General features: G+C 37.2%; 1 protein-coding gene and 1 long non-coding RNA gene across 12 annotated transcripts in view; one reads left to right on the top strand and one right to left on the bottom strand.

The window, feature by feature from the left end:
• Positions 1–404: 404 nt before the first annotated feature.
• Positions 405–17,777, bottom strand: part of polybromo (protein) — a 157,153-nt gene continuing 139,780 nt past the window's right edge. For 5 of the 11 annotated variants that reach the window (XM_019050591.2, XM_019050592.2, XM_019050587.2 and 2 more), the window contains exons 30-32: positions 14,192–14,254; positions 12,200–12,293; positions 405–1,042 (exon numbers count right to left, since the gene is read on the bottom strand). In XM_019050591.2, the coding sequence (XP_018906136.2) occupies positions 820–1,042; positions 12,200–12,293; positions 14,192–14,254 (380 nt within the window). In that variant the 3' untranslated portion in view covers positions 405–819. Of the gene's footprint in view, positions 1,043–4,242; positions 4,349–12,199; positions 12,294–14,191; positions 14,255–15,905; positions 15,980–17,777 lie in introns of those variants that run through there. The other 6 variants (XR_002009358.2, XM_019050595.2, XM_019050590.2 and 3 more) reach the window with 5 other exon arrangements.
• Positions 1,050–4,297, top strand: LOC140224682 (uncharacterized). The gene is made up of 2 exons (XR_011899931.1): positions 1,050–2,932; positions 3,785–4,297. It is a non-coding gene; the product is annotated as an uncharacterized lncRNA (long non-coding RNA).

Genomic DNA, 17,777 nt, shown 5'->3' on the forward strand with positions numbered 1-17,777 from the left:
TCAGCTAGAAGCTTGAAAATAAGCATTTTGTAAAAAAAAAATTGGTTTAAGTTAGTAATTAACTGCTTAAGCCTGCCATCTTAGCCTGTTAAATACAAAAAGGGCACAAGTCCCTTCAACTTTTAAAATTGCAACTTTTCCAACTTTTTAAATTGCTGCCAATAGGCTAGTTACTAATATTTTCAGATAAACAAACCATCATTATACGCAGGCTGCTGTATAGAATCCAATTTTAAACATAACAACTTACCAAAATATATCTACCATGAAATGAAAAGTTTTTTATGTCTCCTGAACAATTTGGTTTTCTGGACTTGTGCCCTTTTTGTATTTAGTGATTCAAATGTGTCGAAATACACAACGATCACTTTCTACCCTTTTTAGGTTGAAATGAAAGTGGAAACTTGGTTTTTGAACAGATCTTATTATTGCATTTGCTGATCTACCTGCAATCCTACCTATTTGCTGATCTCAGCTGATCTATCAAATCTAAAACCTGGCATCATCAAAACAGGATTCAGTACTACAGTGACTGACCCATTGATGAATATGTACAACAAAAATATCTCCCATTTTTTAGAAAATACTTACAGAGTTTGATAAATACTCTTTGTCTTATACATAGCGTAAAGTTTTTTCTTTTCAAAACCACAACAATATATATTAAAAACATGGTGCTAAGTCAAATAATAAATACAGAATTGATTGTAAGAAAGTTAAAAAGTAAAAAAAGCTAAAATGACATCTAGAGTCACAAAAAGAATAAAATACATTGAAGATCTTAAGAGCTTATGGAGAATATCTACAACACAGCATAAACTAATTGTAAAGGATTTTGGAGATGTTCAAAGCATCTTTATTCATGAAATCTCTCAAAGCCCACAGCGCACTCAGAACGCTGCCGTGATTACCTGCCCCGTTTTGAAGCCAAGCACCAGGTATTTTTGATTCATCTGCAGGCGGTACAGTTTCCTGACACATTCTCAGTTGTTTTTCCCAAGTTCCTACATTGCGATTTTCAGCTGTGAGGCCTTCAATATACCTGAAAAATTAAGGTGAACAAGATTACAACATGGAAAAAGAGAAATAATACACATAAAAAAGTTAAATTGAAGCTAAGGACCGTATTCATAGTCGCTCTTTCAACAGCTTCTTCTCAAAGGAAGGCCCGTATGGATCTCATGGTGACAGAGGGAGGTTTGAGGAGACTTTCAACACAGCATCATACAAAGGATACTTTTCAAGACCTGGAGTAAATTTAAAGAATACAATTTTGGAAATGGATCTTTGCACCGGATTAAAATAATTCGCCGCAACAAAAATTGCAAATTCAGGGTGGCCAAAAATCGGGAAAACCGGGAATTGTCAGGGAATTTGTAACGACCTGGAAAAGTCAGGGAATGTCAGGGAATTTTGACAGAAAGTCAGGGAACTTTATTCCGCTTACGTTGTTCGTGTTTGCTGTGCGGCTGTGATGACTCTCTCTAGCGCATTTCCAGTGAACTATTTGTTGATTGTTTCACCTGACTTCCGCTACTGGCGCTGCTATCGGCGAGCGGCGCTTGGTGAAATGTGATTGGTCGTTTCTGCCGCTGATGATTTCTCTCGGTAATACGTGCAATGCGGGTTGCTTACCTATCGTCTCGCCAAAAAAATTCTTATGCGCGGACCGTCTATGGTTTTGGTTGTGACTGTTCTGTTGTGCTTAGTGACATAACCTCAACTTTTTTCTCTCGTGATCTCGCACTCATACCCATAGAGTACAATAGAGTCGCAAAGTACTGGAGCGGCGATGAAGCCAATCCATAAACAGGCGTTTCCGAGCCGCGTGTGCTCCGAAAATAGTGAACCATTTGCGAACCCAACGGCATTTTGTAACACGGCGGCTTATGGAGAAATCAAGAACTGCTTGTGTTTTTTAGGTATTTTATAATTCAATCAGCATTAATTTTTGCAAATTTTGCTATTTAAAGGTAGTCAAAGCCATAATGAATCCATTGATGTATATTACTCCTGGATAATATTCATATTGGGATTTAATTTCTGACTTATACCAAGTGTGAACCAACCGGCATTTCTTATCACGGCGGCTTACGGGAAAAGCAACGACTGTCCGTGTTTTTTCGACATTTTTTAATTTCATCGATATTAATTTGTGCAAATTTTGCTATAATTAGATAGTCAAAGTCATAATGAATCCATTGATGTATATTAATCCTGGATAAAATTCATATAGGAATTTAATTTCTGACTTATACCAAGTGTGAACCAACCGGCATTTTTTTACACGGTGGCTTATGGAGAAATCAACGACTGCTTGTGTTTTATCGACTTTTTTTAATTCCATCGGTATTAATTTGTGCAAATTTTGCTATAATTAGATAGTCAAAGTCATAATGAATCCATTGATGTATATTAATCCTGGATAAAATTCATATAGGAATTTAATTTCTGACTTATACCAAGTGTGAACCAACCGGCATTTTTTTACACGGTGGCTTATGGAGAAATCAACGACTGCTTGTGTTTTATCGACTTTTTTTAATTCCATCGGTATTAATTTGGGCAAATTTTGCTTGAAATAGGTATTCAAAGCCATAATGAATCCATTAATGTATGTTACTCCGAGATAATATTCATATATGGACTCAATTTCAGACTTATTACCGGCCTACTTATTTTAGCTGGTTCAGTGTGTGCCTAGCCGACGAACGGAGCCGAGTCGGGACTGTCGGGAGTGGGGAGCGCTGAGCGCGAGTCTCTGCGTATGCGTCATCGCTAGTCGCCGCACACTAGTCTCCGGAGAACTGGACAAAACAGCCTCGAAAAGTGACTTCATCGGCGATCCAGTACTTTGCGACTCTATTGTACTCTATGCTCATACCGCGGTCTAAATGCTTCGACGAAGAATGGACTCAAGCAGCAAGTTTTGGTAAGTGAAATATTTTCATCTTCTAAGTATCATCATTTATGAGATGGCACGAGCGGAGTGAACCGTTAGGAAAGAAGTTTCACATTAATTAGCGATGACTGAGTTCATCTGCTACCTAGCTGCATTTTGAATATTTTGATAGATTTGTCTCATCTATCTCCGCGGAGATCTCTGTATTTTCATCGCTCTTTTGGTTGAGTAAGCAATGTGACTAGATTACAACAAATATTAAATGGTAACTCTCTCTTTCAGTTGTTAAGTATTGTGATCGAAGCTTCTACTGACTGAGCATCGGATTTACAACCTTTCGTTATTTTTTAACCTGGTTAAAGTTTGACTGAAGGATAATTACTTTAGTCCCAACATAGCTGAAAGTATCATTCAAGCCATAAACAACCATGTTTACCTCTTAAAATTTTGGACAAAAGCATTCAAAGATTTGCTTTGACAGGGGGTTTACTTCAACCAGGAACGGTAGAATCGGCTCTGGAGACGGCTCTAATTTTCAGTTTCATTTGACATTGATTGTTGTGCAAGCAAATAAAGATCGTTGCATAGTGAAGAATTGACATTGTATATGCCAATAATACATAGTACTTAAAGTCAGAACTCTCTCAGTTACGGACCTCATTCACAACAGAATCTGTTTGATGTTCTCCCTTTCTCCGCCATCAAAAATCAGAGCTCCCTAGCAGTTCTAGCATCAGCATTCGCTCTTTTATTTAGTTTTGTAACACAAGCTCTTGTTTAGCGTTTGAGATGGGGGCAAAAATCAAAAGGCAGGTGAAGTCTTGTTTGAACTGAACTCAACCCAGCAGTAGTCTTTATCTTTATTATCTTTTCTTTTTTCAGAATGCAGTAATCATGAAGCCGAAACACACCCGCTACCAAATATCCTGGTCTTTAGACCCTGCACTGTATTGGGCTGTTGCAGACACAGCAAGTGTTCATAACGCCAGATGTTCCTTGTGCAACACGTCCATTTCCCTGAGCAATATGGGCAAGCAAGCATTGTTAAGTCATGCTAAAGGAAAACGACATGTAAGTGCAGTTAGTGCGCAAACCCTGTCAAACTCATTGTCAAATTACTGTAAACCTGTGTCCTATAGCACGAAAGAAACTGTCAGAGATTCTAGCACGGGTTCCGGTGAAACATCATCTGTTTCTGTCACATCAAAAGAGGCATCATCTGTTTCTGTCACATCAAAAGAGGCATCATCTGTTTCTGTCCCATCAAATAATACTAGTTCCATAGGACCTATGAATCTTTATGTTTCCAAAGAACTTGTAGCCAAAGCAGAAATACTCACTTGTTTGAACGTTGTTAAGAACCATGTATCTTATCGAAGTGCGGGATCTATTGTATCACTTGATCCGATCAAGTATCCGGATTCAAATATTGCAAAACAAATACACCTGCAGAGAACTAAAATTTCTTATTCAATAGTATATGGTTTGGCATCCTATTTTCATCATAATTTACTAAAGACTCTCCAAAAATGTTCTGAGTTTACCATTGGTTTCGATGAATCTCTAAATAAAGTAGCCCAAAAAGGGCAGATGGATGTAAATGTTATATATTGGTGTGCTGACACCAATGAAGTCAAAACCAGTTACTATTCATCAGCCTTCCTTCAGGGAGCCAAAGCTATAGATTTATTAGAAGGTCTAATTTCTGTTATTGAGTCATTGAATTTAGAGAAAGTAATGAGTGTTTCAATGGATGGGCCTAATGTAAACATAAAATTTCTTAAAGATTTCGAAAATCTTATTTTAGAGAAGAACCCTCTCGCCAAAATGTTATTATTTATTGGTACCTGTGGATTGCATGTGTTAAACAATTCTTTTAAAGTTGGTATTAAGGCAACAAACTGGAAGCTGACATCGTATTTTTCTAACTCTTATTATTTGTTTAAAGACAAGCCCACCCGAAAAGGACTGTATACCCAATATTCCGGTAGTGAAATTTTTCCCAAAAAGCACTGTTCTGTAAGGTGGCTAGAGAATACGGAAGTTGCCTCTACGGCTATTCTAACCTTACCGCATATTAGAGCTTTTATAAAAGGTGTTGAAAATGACAAAAACGAGCCGGACAGTGACAGTTATAAAAGTGTCAAACAATTTGTTAAGGATCCTCTTCTAAAGCCAAAATTATGTTTTTTCCTCAGTTATTCCTCAGAGTTTAAGGAATTCCTCACTAGATTCCAGTCAGATTGGCCATTAGCACCGTTCCTATATAGGCACTTGCACAGGCTCTTGCAAGAACTTTTAATGAAATTTGTAAAACCATCAGTGATTAAAGAAGCTGATTCTATAACCAAAATTGACCTGAAAAAACAGGAAAACCTCCTTGCAGCTAATAAAATTATACTGAGTCCGTCGACCAAAAGGGCTCTCGCTGAAATTAGGGCTAATAATAGTGTGAAAGACAATGACATCCTTCTTTTCAGAGAAGAATGCAAGAAAGCACTAGTTGCATCGTGCACAAAAATTGTGGAAAAGAGCCCCCTAAAATTTAGATTAACAAGGGGCATTTCGTTCCTAGATCCCACAGTATGTAAAAGTATATCGTCTCGAGATCACAGATTTAACACTTGTATTGATGAATTCATGGACAAAAAGAGGATCTCACCCTTATTGGCAGACACATTAACAAGAGAATTTGGTAGATTATGTTCCTTCCCAAGGTATGAAGAGCTTATATCATCCTTTAAAGGCGAAGGTAAGGAGCGCCTCGACCATTTCTGGATCAAAAAAATGATTGGGACCTATGATAAATGTAACCCCTCCTCTAAATTAAAAGATTTAAGTGCATTTTTTAAATCAATTTTGATACTTGGCCATGGAAATGCTGCCCTTGAGAGGGGTTTCTCTGTGAACAAGGAATGCCTTATTGAAAACCTAACTGAAAAATCTTTAGTGGGTCTAAGGCAAGTATATGACGCTGTAAAGTGTGAAGATTTAACTTCTTTTGACATCAATAAAACAATGATAATGTATCACAAAAATTCCTCCAGTGAATATTTGAAAGCTTTAAAGAATCAAAAGAATTTGGTTGATTCACAAATCCAAAATTCTCTACAAAGTAAAAAAAGAAAAGCTGAAATTGAGAAGCTTTCATCTGAAAAAAGGGGAAGAATTGAAGAGTTAAATGCTCTTGAAGAGAAACTCCAAATCTTAAAGTCGAAACAGTTAGACTAATTGTTGAGTTTTCCATTTCTGATAGAAGCAGCAGTCCATTAGTCGCCGTTGTGCCTGTAAAGATCTCTTTACAAGGTTTTATTTATTTACTTATTTTTTTTGTTGAAAAAGCAAGTCTCTTGTAAAGTACATGTAAATCATGTACATGTGTACATCTTGTCAAGTACCTCTAGTGGTACTTTGCCTGATTTATTTATCTTATGGTAACGCAGAAACCTTTAAACGCATTCTATGTTCCCAATTAAATTATAAGATTTGTTCTCATTAGTTTTAAGAAACCTTTGTTACCTTTTAGTATGTAACACATTTTGCTACTTTAAAATACTAGTCAATTGTGACTGTCTTTTTTTCAGAAGGTACTAACCTTTTTTTGTTGATTTAATATATTTAAAATATTGTGCAGAGTCATAAAACTTCCAATTTGTTTGTGCTCTGATGGTAATTAGGCATTTTCACTTTCAAGTTAGTAATACCCATAGTTTGTAATGGTTTCTTTAACCAAAAGAAAATTCACTTCACTTATTTATTTGACTGAGTTATTCGTTTGTTGTTCACTGTCAGTATTGCAAGTACACAATATAAAATTGCTCATTTCTAAGCCTTCAAAATCCTTGTCGTCAATCTAGTATCACTCACTACCTTGTGTCTGTTCCAGTATCCCCTTCAACCTACTAATATTGCAAAGGAAACCAGCCAGCATATTTACTTGAAATATCTAGCAAATTTGAGATATACGCAGGAGAAAAACGAAAAAGATGTTTCAAGTAAATGCATTGTTGGTCTTTGGCTTAAAATAAAATGAATTGATGAAGGTGATAGGAAATAGTTGGTTAGATTTTGCAGGTTCAGATAGTGATGATTTCGAGAGCATCGTGGCTGAATTATCTGATAGTAACTTTTCATTACCGTCCTAATATTTTCCATTCTCACTTATTTTGATGTGTACCCTTCCTCTAAATGTCATTATTTTATTTATATGAATTGTGATTCTTTGAGTCTCTGACTTTACCAATGTTGTTATTATCACTTTGCTTCATACTTTATTCCTATGCTCATTATTTCATGAATTATGACTCAACATAGCGACTATTTTCGTTTTTGATATTTTATTTTTTTTTCTTGTATTTAATTTTTTCCTTCATTTTTGAATTTTCCTAAATAAATTATTACATTATCTGAAAAACAGTAGTTGAATTACTTGTTCTTAATTGATCTCATTTTGCAGGTAATGAAAATTTTTGAAAGCCTGTAAATGCTATAAATACTCCAATCATATTTTTATGTTCAAATTTTAATAATCAGTTTTAAATACTGAGGTAGGATACAACTACAAGTCTAATAGGGAAGCTTTCCGCAAATGACTGCTCTGGATTTGCTGAAAATTTTTACACAGTCAGCAAAAATTTGTCAAAAATACTTTTTTCAGAATTTTTTAAGTATGTCCCTGTGATTTTTTAATTAGACATTTGAGGATAGGAATCCTATGAATGGTAAGTAGGTACCTACACTTGCCGTCTCACATCTTTCAAATGTGGCAGCTTATGAGTTTTGAAATACCTTTAAGAATACTAAATACTCAAAAAAACTTCATGGTTTCTCTTAAGCCTTCATAATCAAGGTTTTACACAACTTACCTTCTAGGTAGGCTTAAACGTAAATCGAATGACTCTGACTGTAAACACACCACCTCGCTAACTTTAAAATGCTCAGCTTTCATTAAAGTTGCTCTATCTTCATAAATGGCATCAAGGGTGGCTCATCTATTTTATCTCTACCTTTCAAAATGTCAATAAGTTTTTGTCCCACCCGAAAGATTTTTTCCAGACTAACTTCGCCACCCACAATGCAGTTCTTAATGGCCCCTGAACATTTTCATTTTTCCGAGTTGGTGTGCCTTCACTCTCACTGATTTAATTGCTTTGTGGAGGGATGGGAAGTGTAAGTTTGGTACAACCATGAGAAGGTAAGAGCTGTTAATGTCCAAACTCTGGTTTTTCTGCTGTTTTACCTCTTGAGCAAGCGCGCAAAGCAAATTTTCTCGAGTCAAAAAGTCAGGGAATTTCTCATGAAAGGTCAGGGAAAAGTCAGGGAAAGTCAGGGAATTTCAATACTCTAAACTTTTGGCCACCCTGAAATTGCTGAGGGAGAAAATTGGAGATTTTGCAATCATAAAGGTAGATCCGTACCCACATTAAGTTCTGTCAAAATCAAATAAGTTTTTCCTCCATATGTTTTATTTTTTGTTGTGGCAAATCCAAAATTGGATCCATTGCAAGAGTTCATTTCCAAAGTTATTCTCATTAGATTTACTCCAGGTTTAGAAAAAATGTCCTTTTTGAGATGCTGAGTTAAAGGTCCCCTTAAACTTCTCTCGGTCACAATAAAATGAGGGGCTTCCTAAGAAAAGGAGCTGTCTGAGAGGTGATCATGAATCTGGCCCATAGCCGGCATGGTAGCTCAGTGAAAATAAAGTACAACAATCAAGAACCCTCCATATGCTAGAGAATGCAACCCCCCCACCCGCCGCCCCAAATAAATCATACGATGAACAACCAAAGAAATCACCCGAGGGGTGATTGCCCTTAAATAAAAGAAATATGTCTACATGGAAAAAAAATGCACCAGGGGCTACAGCAGGAGTGATGAAATGGACTGCATTTTGCAATTTGGAACTATAAATTCTGGCTCTCCTGGAAAAACGCTTATGTGCATAGGGAAACTAATGGCTTATGCGTTGTTTTTAAACCAGGCTAGAATTTATAGTTCCAAATTGCAAAATGTAGTCCAAATATCTCTACATGGAAAAAACATGCACCAGGAGCTTCAGCAGGAGTGATGCTACTGCAGACCAATCCATGACTCCTTCTGTAGAGTGTCCCTTATTTTTCAAATTTGAGAAAAGTTAAGCTCCCCAGGTCTCAAAACTTGCTATGAGGTCTACAAATAAGAAATGTCTTTTGGAAAAAATTTTAAAAAAATTTTTAGGACTCTCTCAAGTGCCCTAAAGGGCGTCAGTCAAGAATGTTAATTTCTGTTAGAGTGGATAGTCAATTCTAGGTGAAATTGACGAATTAACGTCTGTAGGCCAAGAATTTGGTTCGTTTGGTCGTATCTTTGATCGTTCAGCCGGAAAACCGACTTAAATGGGCGGAAAGCCGAGCCGCGGCCGCGCGCGGTTGACCGAGACGAGCTTTGCATCGCGCGGCCGGGCAGCGCCCGGCGACGCGCGTGGGTTGTGAGTGAGGAACATGTACACATACACAGCTAAACGTGGTGCGGGAAGCTACGATGGGGAGGCTGCAAAAAAAGAGGAAAGAAAGAAACGGGGCGTTTCGTAATATTAACTTTTCATGCTCAACTGGAAACAAAGAAAAATAAAAGGATAAATAAATAAATGAAAATAAAAGGCTAAACACAAATATTAGGTAGTTTCACAAAAGTCAAAGCTTATCAAAATTTTTCGAGGTCATTAGCTAGAATTTTTTTTTGATATTTATTAACATTATCTGTGAAGTGAGACGATACTTGTAGTAAATCTTGAAAGTCTTGCTCACTTTCAACTTTCTTATTAAATTTTTGCATCAATTTGACGGCTCTTTCAGTATGGTCCTTCACTACTTCATTTAATAAGGCTTGGTGGATGAATAAGGCGATTTACGCTCTGGAGATCTGGATGTTCAGAGATTAGTTTCCCCTAACAAAAGAGGAACTAAAAGGACTTCTTCACGTTAATATTTTTTATTGTTATGGTGTATATCGTATAAAATGTCGGTTTTGTTCTCCCCATTTTGCTGGCGCTCCCAAAAATGACCTTCAGCTCATTGAAGACTTAGTAGACTTTAAAAACTTTGATCCTTTAGCAGCAGGCGAGCTCCACAGAAAATTTCAAATCACTAATGGTACTTGAGTGAAATGCTTGTCCCTCTGTCTCTTTTCGATAAGAGAATTTTGTCGGAGGAGAAGTTGCTGTGTGTTTAAAATTTAAAAAATAATGTAGGCCTCCCTGCCGCACCCAGACGTCGAGATGTTCTGGCTGAGGAATGCACCAGGCTGACTGATTTATTTACAATAAATAGCATGGCTTTATGTTGACATTTTTGGTATTTCACCGGCATTTTTAGATATAGACCCAGTATATTGGCCAGAAAGCCCGGAATACATACATATGTACCAAATTGTTTTAGTCCTTGAAGTAGTGAAGGGCCATACTGAAAGGAGCCGTCAAATTGATGCAAAAATTTAAGAAGAAAGTTGAAAGTGAGCAAGACTTTCAAGATTTACTACACGTATCGTCTCACTTCACAGACAATGTTCATAAAATAAAAGTAAAAAAATTCTAGCTAATGACTCCGAAAAATTTTGATAAGCTTTGACTTTTCTTAAACTACCTAATATTGCTATTGTTACCAAAACTATGTTACTACGCAAGTTGGACGATGGTACGCTTAACTAATTTTATGCCAAAGACGTTTTTAAACATTAAACAATTTATAGCAATTTTTAAGAGCCTTATCAGAATTTTAATTGCCCTCCCTCTGAAGAACAACATTGAGTCTCCATCTCGAAATAACAGCGAATCAATAACTCGTGTTTAGCCTTTTATTTTCATTTATTTATTTATCCTTTTATTTTTCTCTGTTTCCAGTTGAGCATAAAAAGTTAATATTACGAAACGCCCCGTTTCTTTCTTTCCTCTTTTTTTGCAGCCTCCTCATCGTAGCTTCCCGCACCACGTTTAGCTGTGTATGTGTACATGTTCCTCACTCACAACCCACGCGCGTCGCCGGGCGCTGCCCGGCAAAGCTCGTCTCGGTCAACCGCGCGCGGCCGCGGCTCGGCTTTCCGCCCATTTAAGTCGGTTTTCCGGCTGAACGATCAAAGATACGACCAAACGGACCAAATTCTTGCCTTACAATCGTTAATTCGTCAATTTCACCTAGAATTGACTATCCACTCTACCAGAAATTAACATTTTCGAATGACGCCCTTTAGGGCGCTTGAGAGTCCTACAATTTTTTTTAAAATTTTTTCCAAAAGACATTCCTTATTTGTAGACCTCATAGCACGTTTGAGACCTGGGGAGCTTAACTTTTCTCAAATTTCAAAAATGAGGGACACCCTATCCTTCTGGTGTCCAATTTTCTCATTGGCAGATCAAGTCATGTTACCAATAGGCTGATTATGGAAATTGATAGACAAAGCAATTGACAAAGAAGAAAAAGAGAGAATGGCGCGATTCCATTGGTGGTAGCAGGTACTTAATAGACGAGCTAACAGCAAACCACAGAAGACTCTATGGTTAGTCCATCATTTTCTTCCAGTCTATAAAAACCACACGTTTCGAGAAATAGTTCCCCATTGTCTATCAATTTCATTAATCGACACACAACCACCAGAATCCCCTATCCTCCTGAGGCCCTTCTGTGGCCATTCCTCAGATCCTCTCCCATACCCTACAATCTGTGTGTTCTATCACCTCAGATTCGAGATTACCTGGACACTCAACCTAACCCCCACCAGGAATGCATATCCATTGCTCTCAGCATATCTCGGGTTCATTTTTACAGTTGCCTCGCTTCCTAATAGTGCTTTAAAATACTTTCCCTTCAGGTATGGAAAAAATCTCCTTGTATACTCTTTCAAGATTCTATGATTCCCGAGAGCATTGTTAAAGCCTTTCTACTTCCGAAGTTTCCACCCCTACAACATTGCCTGCTACAACGGTCCATTCTGTCAGTTTCCATTGTTCCGATGGGGCTAAACGGTCGTTGAAAATAATGGACCCTTGCACTACTGATTTTTTCGCAACAGCTGAGACAGTGAATTTTCATAGGCATGGTATAAATTGTTTCCACAGGAGAAGGTCACCATTTTTTTGAATATTTTGTTTCAAAAATTCTTAGCAATTTTTGAAAAAATGAGACTACCTTCGTTTCATTCGAAAAGAAATGGATTGACCTTTCAAATGAAACAAAGGTCAGATCGTGGGTATCAAGTGAATACTCTTAAAACTTTTCAGATACTAGAAATGGCTCTTAATGATTAGGTTGAAGAAAAATAACATACTTGATATATGCCTCTGAGTGCAAAAGGCGCTGTGGTCGCGGAGGAACGGTGATGAACATTGGTTCTGGGGGTTTCATAACTGCAACTGCTGAACCTGGAGATAAAAAATTAATCACTTGTATTCCTTCATTTTCACTTAAGACCAGACTTAGGAATATACTAATTGATATTTCTTAGCTTGCCAAAATTTGGGATGCTGCTGATTATTCCTTCCATCATTTATTCCTAAATTAAAAAAAGAAGGGATCAAGAAGGGGCTAAAGAGTACTGGTCAAGTTGAGTTTCAAAAACAGATGCTTCCAAGTTTTTCTTAGTGCAGGCGCAAATGTCATCCCGTGGCACTATTAGTGATAGAAGTGTGGGAGATGTCTTAATTTCTTCGTCTTGATGTCTGCAAACAGAATTCCGATGTTGGCTTTCTTAATTTTCAAAAAGTTACCCCCTATCCAAGATGGCGGTCAAAATCCCCCCCGTCGGGATGATATTTACAAAAACAACCCTATTGGCCGATTGAGGTATCGATTCCCATGTACTTTTGGTCGGAGAACTCAAATCCGCAGTCCAAAATTCACTTAGACCATTTTAGAGGTCCCAAATTTAAGATGGCGGACAAATTTGGGTCAAAAACGGGGTAAGGGGCAAATGCTCCTATAAGTAATAAAAATATTACGATGTTTTAAAAGTGGCAGCCTTTCAAGTGGCGGTCATCTCGATTGATGCCAGAAGTTGAACCTATCACCGACCTCCCTAGAGGGCGAGAGAGTCGTGATCCCTCACCAAAAATGTACGTAATTTAATTCAAGGAAGTTTTGTCTAAACCGTAAGTCAATATCTGCAACTGTTCTAGAGGTATTAACAAATACCCACACCTTGTGCACACCCTCCCCTCCCGCAGACAAAAGACACTCCCCCCCCCCCCCCCGCAAAAACCAAGTGAGGATTTGTGAAAGATGTAGAAAAATCCACCACATATAGCTAAAACCTACTTCAAGATCCCGAAGGAATTTTGAGTGGGCAACACAGTTTCATTTACCTCCCTCTGAGACGAACCGTGTAGGGTGTTTAACCGTGAAGTTAAATTTACATTATGGGGGCACGGGAGGGCTCCAGGCCCCAAAATGGCAGAAAAAATGGCCGACGCTGAGGGCAAAAAATTTGTAATAATCAAGTTACTGATAGGTAACAATTCCCGTGTACTAGCGTCGGCCATTTTTGCCGCCATTTGGGGGCCTGGAGCCCTCCCATACCCCGATAATGTAAATTTAACTTCATTTTCGGATGTTACGACCCAAATAACCTACGGTTAAACACCCTACTCGGCACTTTGGAGTTTTTGCCCCTTACCCCGTTTTTGACCCAAATTTGTCCGCCATCTTGGATTGGGGAACCTCTAAAATGGTCTGAGTGAATTTTGGACTGCGGATTTGAGTTCTACAACCAAAAGTACATGGGAATCGATACCTTAGTCGGCCAATAGGGTTGTTTTTGTAAATATCATCCCCACGGGGGGGGGGGGGGAGAGGATTTTGGCCGCCGTCTTGGATAGGGGGTGACTTTTTGAAAATTGAGAATGCCAACATCGGAATTCTGTGTAGACATCAAGACGAAGAGATTAAGACATCTCCTACACTTCTATCACTAATAGTGCCACGGGACTCTAAAAATGAACATTTGAGCCTGCACTATATTACCATTTTTTAAATTTTTTAAGTTCTAGAAGGCAAACGCACACATACACACTACTAAAACACACAAAACTATATTTTCAATTGCAAAAAAATGTGTTGGAACAATTTATATTCCACAATACATTTTAATAGCTTACATGGAAATCAAAAAGTTAAGAAAAAACAGCAATCTTAGGGCACTTAATTGAATAAAATATAACTTGACTCATTGCTGCAAAAACAGATAAAACACAGCTTTACAAGCATGAATAATTCTTCAGATTGATCCTATGAGAGAGCTGTAATCAAGCAAAAGATTTCATACCATTTTGAGAGAGCGGAGAAGGAGTGTTCCGGGAATGTTGAGAGAGTACACCGGATGCTGTGGCTATGTGAAAAAATTAGAAAAACAAGTCAATTTATGGCAAAACGCATCAACATGTATTTATTTTTTTCCTGAAAGTTGCCTTTCAGGAGGCAGACCGACGTAGGAAAATGAGAAGAATTTTAGCAATATTAGAAAAAGCTTGTTTTTGAGATTTTCGTTTTCTCTACTTTCCTCTCTTTGACTTTCCATGGTGGCAGTTGGTATCAATCTACCATTTCTTGAATGAGTGTTTCTCATCCAATTGATCTAAACATGATTGTTACGGCTGTGATATAGGTTTTTACCGGTTGATATCTTGCAATGGGTGGGGGTTCCCTCCATAACAAATCTGAGCCAAATCGGGGAGAGAGGACCTGGTTGTTTTGATGTAGAATACTATGTAGGTATAAACGTACGTATCAATGTATTCATGAGAATATCTCAATCTTCGAAATTCAGAAAATCAGCATATGTCATATGTATCTTCCTTAGGTCTATAATTCTTGTGTTTACCACACAAAGTGTAAAGTGTTTTAACTCTAAACACAGCTTTTACACTGAATTTTTACAATAAAAGGAAAACAATTAAATGTTTACATAATTAGAAGGATACTGCACAAAGAGGCGGTCACACTTGCCTAAGCTTCAGAAATCAAACACAAAAATCAAACTCATGCATAATGATTTGACACAAATTACATGATACTTGCTGGCAAAGCATAACCAAATTCATAGGTTTAAATTTTCCTCTCTCTCCCTCTACTCAAACTTATATTTATTTACTTCAGTTACTTACTTCCCTCCTATGTTACTTTTGATCAATGAAGTGTTACTTTTGATCGTTACTGTCCCATCTGCTACTGAAACTAGGCCCTTGATGAAAACGTCTCATTTTTTCAGGTATTGAAGAGCATGGTCTAGGACGCCCAAAAATGGTTGAGTTTTTTACTTAGCCCCCAAAAGGTCGTATGTAAAATAGTCTTTTGCATGTAGCTTTTGAGCGGTTAAAGATATTGAGGTAAATTTTCTATAAATTAAATACAATTGAAACAATATGATGACTTTCATTCATTCATTTACTTCATTTCCCTTCCAAAATTTTATGAAAAACTGGATGCAAAGTCTTAATTGAGACCTGTTACTTCTAAACTTTAGATTATTTTTTAATTTAAACGTCCAAGTAAAGACAGTGTATTAAAATGTAAAATAATAATGATTTAATGCTCATTAGCGAAAAAATCTTTCAACTCTCACTTAAAATCTTTGAGGCCAGGGTGTCAATTACTTGAAAAATGACGGATGAAAAGTTTCAAATTTTATAACTCAAGAGTAAAAGTTTATAGAGTCAACACCAAAAAGTTTACACTCTTTTAGATTGCAACAGAAGATTGTCTGGCATCATTTTTGCATAGAAGTAAATACAAAAGTCAAGATGGCGAATCTTCTGTCCCGGTCTAAAAGTTCTGGCTGCTTACTAAGCAAATTCCTTTATACCTTCAACTCTTTGTTTTCCTAGAGAGATAACTCCTCTCTATTTTGAACAATGATAGTCATCAACTTTGATGATGTTTGACAAAGATGAAAAGCATGCGTATAGAGTAATTCAATAAAGAGGCCATCGAAAAGAAACTTGGAGCCCAATACAAATCATACTTAAAAAAAGAACACTCACATGATCCATGCAGAGAATTAGATGGAGCTGCAGACACGGGAGGAACTTTTGGCCGTTTTGAAGCCACATAATTCCTAATAGAAGGCAAGAAAATAAAAATACGACTACAACAAACTAATAACACACAAAGCTAAATACTTACGATGCAGAAATAAGGATAAGATTAAGAAAGGGATACATTAAGAGACATTGATCAAAATGGAATATCAGATTCATCATCATTTCGTTAGTCATGAAAAAGATAATTCACTGCAAAAAGCAAATAAGAAATAAAGAAAAGAAAATTACAATAAATGTCCAAGGATATTAGTGATCTGAGAGTGAACAAGAGAAGAATTTGATTGGTTACTTTGATCAAGTTATTCCTGGTCAAGTCATGAGTGAAGTCCTTCATGTGAGCGCACTTTTCATGCACTGCAAAAATTTGCAGAAAATACGAGTTAAGGTCTTGAGGTAAGTCTGCAGGGGTCATTATTTTCCTGACTGGTGAAGGACTCAGAAAGAACTATTAACTTGCGTAATTATCTCCCATAACACTCTGACTACCAAAAAACTGATTTCTGTGCACATTTTTGCAACCTTTAGAGAGACTTTTAAATCACAAGCATACTTTTTGATATGCAAGCATCCATTTCTGTACAATGAGATTGGCTTCTCATTAATTTTTTTTTGTGCACACAACTTCAGCGCAACAAAAAACTGAATAACACCATCTTTATCACAGTCTTTCACATTGTTACCGGAACACCTTAAGATTTACACTTTTAATTTATTTACGTTTCGCCAACATTATGGAGGCACATTGCCTCCCTTCTTAGGGCATGGGATCTTAAAGGTGAAAATCTCATTGAAAAACTTACACACAAACACACCTCCCCCCCACACACACACACACACCCTCTCCCACACACACACACACACACACACACACACACACACGCAACACACAAACAAACACCCTCACACACACACACACACACACACACACACACACACACACACCCCTTCAAGAGCTACAAAAATCTCTGATTGTGAGATACCAATATGTATCACCTGCCAAAACTTCGACTTCCTATGCAAGCGGTTGCAGTGTATGAAAAATGGACATGTTTGGAGGAGAGAAAGGCATGGCAGTAATTATCATGTACAGGGTGTCCCAAAATTCCGTACCCTCCTCGTAACTTTTGAACGGTTAGAGATAAAAACACGAAACTTTGAGAATGTCTCTATCATAGAGGGGACCATCTTGTAGGGGGTCAAAATTTTTGTCCCCCCCCTTTTTTCTCAAATGGTAACCCCTATCTTGTGATACACCATTCGAAAGAGCATAAAAAACTAAGAATTTTGGCGCAAACCGAAGATCAATATCTTAATTTTTCACCGAGTTATGATAGGTCAAAGGTCAAATTTGACCTATTTTCAAACAATCATAAGTCCGGTTCAAATTATCGTAAAGAAAAAATAACAGTAACACTTTTAAGTAAGAATCACAGAAATTACTTCAAACTAATTTTAAGTGGGGTTTCGGACCCCTAAATACGTCATTTTAAAGGTCATACGATTTTCCCGCGAAATGAGCCAATTTCTCCTTCCTTTGCGTCAACATTATCTTGATAAGTTCAAAATTAGTTCAACATTGCGTTTTCAAGTCCCCAAATTTCGGGCAAAGTTCAAAAAGCGAAATTCAAGGTGATTCAATTCAACCATTTAAATTTTGTTTTTCTTTTAAAAACTTGTTTCAAAATTTGAGGACTTGAAAACGCAATGTTGAACTAATTTTGAACTTTCCAAGATAATGTTGACGCAGAGTAAGGGGAAATTGGCTCATTTCGCGGGAAAATCGTATGACCTATAAAATGACGTATTTAGGGG

The sequence above is a fragment of the Bemisia tabaci genome, chromosome 1 (assembly GCF_918797505.1).
Source record: "Bemisia tabaci chromosome 1, PGI_BMITA_v3".
Classification (NCBI taxonomy): domain Eukaryota; kingdom Metazoa; phylum Arthropoda; class Insecta; order Hemiptera; family Aleyrodidae; genus Bemisia; species Bemisia tabaci.